The 8,240-nt window shown below is 29.8% G+C and overlaps 1 protein-coding gene across 1 annotated transcript in view; it reads left to right on the forward strand.

Annotated features, from left to right (window-relative positions):
• Positions 1 to 8,240, forward strand: part of LOC106465567 (retinoic acid receptor RXR-alpha-like) — a 59,400-nt gene that overhangs the window by 42,325 nt on the left and 8,835 nt on the right. The window contains exons 4-6 of the mRNA XM_022393488.1: positions 1,164 to 1,279; positions 5,684 to 5,841; positions 7,127 to 7,272. Of these exons, the coding sequence (XP_022249196.1) occupies positions 1,164 to 1,279; positions 5,684 to 5,841; positions 7,127 to 7,272 (420 nt within the window). The remainder of the gene's footprint in view (positions 1 to 1,163; positions 1,280 to 5,683; positions 5,842 to 7,126; positions 7,273 to 8,240) is intronic.

The raw sequence follows: 8,240 nt of genomic DNA on the forward strand, positions 1-8,240 counted from the left end.
ACTACCGCTCGCTTGACTCAATTATCTGTCTCTATATCTATCTATCTGCCATTATCTCTCCTCTTTACTTGCCGGGCTTATATACTAAAAAGAGGGTGCCTAGAACAGACTAGAGTTGCCAGGAAAAGTCATGATCCTTCTAGAAACTCCAGTGTGCATGCTTCCAGCGTCGCGTGACTTCCGCTGTCATAACAATATAAATTTTTTTAGCAATTACTAAGTATCTGGGTATAGATTGAGGACAATAATGAATAAGAGTACTAATAAAAGAGGTGGATAAAACAGGAAGAGTGTAGCTATATAATGTTGAATATTAGAACACTGGTGTGGGAGAGTAAAAAAATAGAATAATCAACAAGGGAGATGGGTAAGATTGCAGTATTATAATTAAGATAAGATATACATCAAGATACTTGTTTGGGATGGAGGATAAAAACTGGCTCATGACCAGTGAGGCAGGTAAAGCAGGAAGAATATTGGTGAGAGAATTAAATGACACAGTGTTATGAAGAATAAGACTTCATTAGGCCAGAAGATGGGCAAGACAGTCAGGTGGTTTTCTTTTACCACCTGACTGTTTTGCCCATCGGAATGCTGGCTATTGAAAAACAGTATTTTTAGTTAACTTTACACAGAAATAATAGTTAATTTGTCTGATTGTAACATATTAACTTGTTAGTTTGTAAAGGTATTTCATTGAGGTGATGAATATATAAGAGCTACAGTGAAAATACTAATAATGAATAGAAACTTTGTTGCCAACTGCTGATTAGAAAATTACCTTAAAAAGTCAAATATTTGTGATTAAGCCAAAAATGATACTGTTGATAGATCTTACTGACATTTTCTAAATCATTATTGCACACTTTATTCCTATATCAAGCATTGTTTTAATTCTATGTTTTTTTATATTTAAAAGGTGTATTTAAGTGATTTGGTTTACTTATCTTTTCAGAACTGTCCCCTGGTGGGACAGCAGTAAGTCTTTACATTTACAATGCTAAAATCAGGGGTTCGATTCCCATTGGTGGACCCAGCAAGTAACCCGATTTGGCTTTGTTTTAAGAAAAACACACAAACAAACTTTTCAGAAGCCTTTCATTGATGATATTTATTTTTTATGTTTCCAAAATAACCTGCACATGGAAATTGTGTTATTTCAGGTCCAACAGCAGCAGCAACAAAACAGTTATCCACCAAATCATCCATTAAGTGGGTCCAAACATCTTTGTTCCATTTGTGGTGACAGAGCCTCCGGCAAACACTACGGAGTTTACAGGTACTTACTTGAACAGGTCTTTTAATGGGAACACAAAAATGTAGCTTTAGAGTTTTCTTCAAAAGGGCTTGAATATTGGTGCCATTTGAATCCAATGTAATAAGTAATTAAAAATGTAAAGGTGTAAAACAGCTTATAAGCAATAATGGAATGGAATCAGAATAATGAAAATTATTTAAAAATAAAACATTTTGATACTTAAGTAGCACCAATACAACTATGAATTGAAAATTTAAGTAAGCCATTATGGATCAGTTACTGAAACTGTACATACAAATGTTCTTTAATATCTGTTTATAATTGGAAGAGCATTATCAAATGTATTAGAGAAATACTGTAGAGAACAGCATTGAAAAAACTTAAAGTAATAGATAAGATGAGATATTGGTTAATATTGGCTATTTAATGCTAAGAAACTAGTAAAATGCAGTGGTATGTCCAAGAATGTGCATATGAACAGTTGGGCTGACATCTCCACCAATGTCATACAGATTTCTATGTCTTGTAGAATGGTTCTATAAATGATCTGTAATATAGAGATGACATTCTTAAACATTACATGCAGCTATATGCTGTTGCCCTTGGCAATTCCTTCATCCTAATGAGTGGAAATGCCAAACCACATGGAGTCAGTACTGTGAACAGATACCTTCAGTCCAATGGAACTGAAAGATTAGATTGGTTCAGACCTTTGCCCAATCAAATACAGTGTGATATCCTGGGGAGATGTGTAGCAGACCAAATTCACCCATTTCTATCCCTCTTCCAGTTGGCAGTTGCTCTTCATGAAGAATATTGTGTAATTCCATAGGATTTAATTAGCTACTTCATTGAGAGCATAAATAATCGTTGTAGAGCATGCTTAGCAGCCTGGGATGGTCATATTCTTTATTAGTGTTCTTTTTGACAAATATTTTCTTATTTCTACACCATCATCTATTATCACACACATTATTTATCATTATACCATTTTTCCAACTTTCTGCCTCAAGTTTTTAAACAGTAAATTCATTTTTATTAACTTTGGATGTAGGCTTCAACTGTGGGAAGCTGAAGTTACATAAATATTAATTAGAATTTTCTGAATATTATTATTATTATACACCCTTATAAGTTAGCTCGAGGCCTAGTTTAACATGTTTTACAATTAAGGTACATAAAATATGTAACTTATTTTTCTTTATTTTCTTGTATGAACGTTTTAACATCACTTTCCTGGACTGTAAATTTCTTACATTAGTTGAAACTTACTGGAAATGACAATATATGACAACATTATTATATGTAATATTTTTCTATATATGTGACATTTATTAGCTATTTATGAGAAAGAGCCTAAAAACACTTAAAAAATTCTGCTTAATTTTTCCAAAAAATTACTCAGCTCCATTTGTCTTTTTAAATTAGACACTTAACAAGTTAGTTACTTTCATTGTATCTGTTTACATTCTAAGAAATAGTAATAATAAAGTACATCTAATATTCTGTTTATGTGTTAGTGAATTACTTAAAACAAGGAAGAAAATTTTCAGATGTTTATTCATATTTAACAAATTGGTACTTCCTTTTCAAGATAGCTGTAGTTTTATATCATATTTAATTTGTAGTTTTTCTTTATATAACATGCTTATTTGTTCATTAACAAAAATGAGAAATTTATTAAAACATTTTTTCAATTGTTCTCATAAACTGTAGATCAACCAGTAATTAAATTGAAATAGCAAAATATCTATAAACAATATATAAAGAAATGGTTTTGCTCCTAATATAACTTTATATATATGCACGAGTGTAATATATGATTTTTTATCTATATTAAAACTTAAAAAAGGTGAAGTAATATGTTGTATACATATTTTTTTAGCAAGCAATGATAATCAAATCATTTTCTCCCATCAAAATGATATAAAAAAAACAACAGATCCTAAGCCTTTTGATTAATTTCTGAGTTCATCAGACATATTTGTGAGTGATCACACTATAATAATCCAAAAGATATGACCTGTTACCATTTGTAATCTAAACAAGTATTGAATGTTTAATGTATATAATTAGAAATTACTTTTGAAAGTCTTTAAAAGGAATTATTTAAAAGAACAAATGATGTTACATGATAAAACATTCATTGTTTCTTCATGTAAAACACATCGTGTAGAATATTCTCACATTATTTATATATGACTTTTTAGAAGTTGTAATGCTTAGATGGTGTTTTATGTGCTCAGAAATTCCTAAACTGAACACTTGGTTAGCAGTATGGGTGTAAAATTATACATAAAATTACATTATAATATTTTATGCATAGTGTTTTCTACTTCAACATTTATTTTACATTCAGGTATGCTTCAAGGATGTTCCAGATTTAACCTACATGAATATGTTGAATTAAAACATTAATTTGTTAAATATTAAAGTGCTTGTATTTTAACCATTTCCATTTTGAGGAAAGTAAACAGTTCTCTTGAAAGTTCTTTAGAAAGCACTTGATGAGGAAGTTGCTTGGTTATTTCATTTCCAGATGTCAAGGCCAGTGCTAGAGGATTTGCTGGAGTGGGCTATGCACCCCCAAATTTCACTCTAGCTTACCCAAGTTCATTCTCCCAAGCAGTTAAAAAAATCATTTTATGGATTTAAAAAAAAAATGCTAAGAAGAGTCAACAAAAGCTTCTTTGATGCCCAAAAGAGAGGAGCTGAAATCAATCCTGCTAGATGTTCTCCTTGGAAGTTAAAATCCTCCAGTGATTACTAAAAATCCTGTTTCATGAATTACCAGAATTCCTTGATTTGTCAATTATTCACAACCAATGACATGTAGTTTAAACTATTAAACCTCAAACTACTGACTTATTTGTATACCATTCACTACCAATTAGTTGCATGTATTGCATCATATTCTATAGTTTTGTTTTTTGCCTGTTACAAAACCCAGTGTACAAAAAACTCCAAACTATTGGGTCAAATAATTCATATTTTGTGTAAAATATGTAGGGGAACACATGGGTAATTAGTGGGATTAATTGCGATACTTATAGTATTTTTTGTTCAACTTATTATGTTATTATTGCTATTATGACATTATAACCAAGTGTCATGGATCCACTAATAAGTTGAGGCATAAATAGTTTAGGGAAATGTGTTTAAAAAGCCAGTGGAGTAATTTCAGTAATTTTCTGGTTAATACAGATAATTTTGTCAGTAAAAATTGTGAGGTTTTCGTATACACTTTAAACCCTGATACTGTCCATCAGATTAGGCTTACACATGTACCTTAAAGCCTGTTTTCTCTATGGAAACTTTTTGTTCAAACAAGATAAGAAACTATTTGAAAATAACTTTTGTAATATTTTTTGCTTGTTGTTAAGTGCAAAACTATGTAATAGATTATCTCCGCTATTCCCCCAAGAGTATCTAAACCTAATTTCTAGCATCATAAGCTTTCAGACTTACCACTGAGCCACCAGGAGGGAGGTTTTTGTAATAACTGTATAAGTTAATTAGGAAGTTGCGTATTCAGTTTCCTCTCATAAAAAGTTTAAAAATTGCAGATAGATGATATAATGCTAAATTATATTTTCTGTTCTTTAAGTATTTAAGTCAATAAAACAACCTCTTTCTGTAGAAGACAGAAACTTCAAAAAGATAAAATGTTAATAAAACTTTCATATTCTTTAGATATAGAAATAACCAAGAGAAAGTTGGGTAAAGTCAGTGTAAAAAAAGCATGTGATCTTGATTAACATTCAGTACTGTATGATAAAATACAAAATGTGAGTAACAAGAAAATGTAATGTGGATAGAGGAGAGGTATCCACTTTTATAATAATCTTTTGTCAGTAATTTTGTACTTTACAGGTATGTTGCACTTGTTGGTGCCAGTTAAATCAGGATTTTTTTTATGTTTTATTTGCATTATCTTTTCAAGTTAAAAAATACAGTTGGTGCAACTTTTCCAGCAGGAGCTTAAATTTTGTATCTTAATGATTTAATTACGTGTATAATTGTTGGATATTATTCAGTTGTATCCACCCTGTTCTGCATGGATGTCTTTGAACCCATAATCTATTTTAAAACCATTAGTTTTGAATGGAAATAACCATGATGTTCTCTAAGTTTACTTTAGAGTTCAGTATTTGTAAATGCAAAATAATGTTTCTTGAACAATGAGAGTAGGAGGGCAGAATAATTTCCAAATAATAGATTCTAACCACTTTATCTCAAAAAAAACTTGAATATATATATAACTTCACTTGTTTTTGACTTGATATTATCTGTAAAGTCCTTGTGTTGTAATGGTTTACCATAAATTTGCTGAAGTAAGTGTTATTTATCCATAAACAATGACTTAAAACATTAATTAATTGTGTGCAACAGTGAATTTGAATTGTTTTACCATTTATATTTTAGTTGTGAAGGCTGCAAGGGTTTTTTTAAGAGAACAGTTCGCAAAGATTTGACTTATGCTTGTAGAGAAGAAAGAAACTGTATTATTGACAAACGTCAGAGAAATCGTTGTCAGTACTGTCGTTACCAAAAATGTCTGATGATGGGTATGAAACGAGAAGGTAAGTCTATGCTTTCAGTGGAAACTAATAGCCTATGATAAAATGTATTATAATAGAATACTTAACCATTTCATCATTTTTGTGTAAATTTGCAAGCAATTATCTACCAATTTTTGTTCTTTAATACGTTGTTCACATTTACAACTAGCACACTTGTTATTTATTTGGGTGTTGTTTTCATTAAGTACAATATTGTTTTGTAACATCACAATGTAACTGGGTATCAAAATCTTTCCCAGGCTACTGTTAACCATGAGTATAAGATATAAATAAATTTTAAAGCCGAATCAAAATTTAAAAACACTAACATATATTAGTTCTCACAATATTATATGTCCAGGGTCACAAAATTTGTTTTTAAAATTACAGTAGTGTGTTTCAGTTAGTAGTTCTTAATGTCTTCAGTGCACAAGTATTTTAACGTTTGTTAATTCAGATATTAAAACTGTGTGTACAAAGATAAGGGCCAAGTGATTATTATTTAACTACTTATTAATTAAGGGAAATTTTCTTGAGGAGTGTGATTTTTTTTGGGGGGGTGGAATCATTACACAGTTCTCAGCTGTAAATAGATTTGTGAAAATAGGAGTAACTGCGTAAATTTCTATAAAGGTGTTATTAGTCAATATTATGATATGTACCCCTGTCTTTAAACTCATGACATCTGATAATTTAGTATTACATCATTGTTCAGGTTTGTATTGCTATAAATTCATAAATTTCTGAACCCGATTCTGACATTGGTTGCAGTAAGTTGATCTGTTCACAGTTTGGTTAGGTGTGACATCTGTAGTATCTTTTATATTTTACATGAATTGAAAGATTGTAATTTGAACTAACTGTATGTAGAGAGTATCTGATTGCTTGTTTTTGTGATAAGTTTATAATTTTTGTAAGTTGAAGGATTTAATTTCAATTTGATTTTAGTTTTAATGGAAATAAGAAGATTTTAGAAAGTTTCACAAATTCCAAGCATTTTTTATAAAAGTTTGAGATGTAGAGAGGAACCTGTTATAGAAACATTTGAGCTTTATACAATTTAAATCCTATTAGTTTTTTGAAAGGAAAAACGCATTTACCTAAAACATTTCCTATTAATCCACTAGTATCAAAGCTACAAGTGCAGAATGTAACTTATTGAAGTGATTTGAGTATTTTAGAACTTTTTAAATTTTTTGTATCTGGTTATCAAGATTTAAAGAAATTGAATTTTTCATACAATTCAAGTAAAAGATGTTTGTTGGCCTTACCATTTTCTTGTGTACTGTATCTTATCTTCTTATAGCAGTACAAGAAGAGCGTCATAGAACAAAAGATAAAAATGAGAATGAAGTGGAAAGTACATGTAATTCTTCACACGACATACCCATAGAACGGATCTTAGAAGCAGAGCTTTGCGTTGAACCCAAAAATGAAGAAATAGATGTGAATGTAAGTTATTCCTTGTTTGATACATGACTTAAAGCAAAGTGAAGTTAGTTATGTTACTATATATATATATATACCTTGTTATTTTATGTTGTTTGGTAAGTCTACATTATTGTTACATTGATAATAATCAGTAAGAAGCTAAACATAGATATTAAGGTTGCTGTTAAAGTCATTTAAGGTATGTAATTAGTGTTGTTTCCTTTTCATAGTGGATTAAAGGTGAAATTAGAGTCTGAATTATGAAATTCAAGTAGATTATCTATCTGCCCTTATTTTGGATGAGCATTAAATTTGACAGAATGAAAAAGTATAAAAAAAATTTTTGCTTTTCCAGTTGCTAGTCTATCTTGAATACTGTGCTCCTAGTTTATTGGTTTTAAATAAAATTAAGAGTGGCCTAAGTCAACAGAAGTAAACATTGCTTCTTTCATCAGGTGTTCCTTATTCTTTCATGATGGTTTTTAATAAAAAATCACAACTTTCTTTAATTAACAAACCCAAATTAAAGCATTAGGAATAAATGTTATTTTAGATTGAATAATTAATTCTAGCTGTCAGCAGAGGTTATTTGTACACAGAGAAATATATATATAAGTTGCAAAAGAGAAGACTCTAAACCTCCAAAAACAAACAGTTTTAGCACAAGACCTACATTAGGTTATAAAATCAAACTAAAATGGTTATAACATAAAACAACTTTTGACAGTTTTAAGGGCTTTTTCTTTCATACATTATTGTTATGAACACTCTCAAAGGTGCTGAAAAAATCTGACTGATAAATCTGTTTATAAAATCTAAATATTTTACGTTGATAAGTATTATTTTATGTATTTAAGTATCATATACAGATACAAAGAAAGAGAGGGGTATTTTTTGTAAATGTTTTTTGCAGAGTGGAAGTATAAAGTAGTACACATAACTCTGTATTGTGTATAAATCTGAATAATTATTGTAATTAAATATTTTTT

Source organism: Limulus polyphemus, unplaced genomic scaffold (assembly GCF_000517525.1).
Source record: "Limulus polyphemus unplaced genomic scaffold, Limulus_polyphemus-2.1.2 Scaffold1983, whole genome shotgun sequence".
Classification (NCBI taxonomy): domain Eukaryota; kingdom Metazoa; phylum Arthropoda; class Merostomata; order Xiphosura; family Limulidae; genus Limulus; species Limulus polyphemus.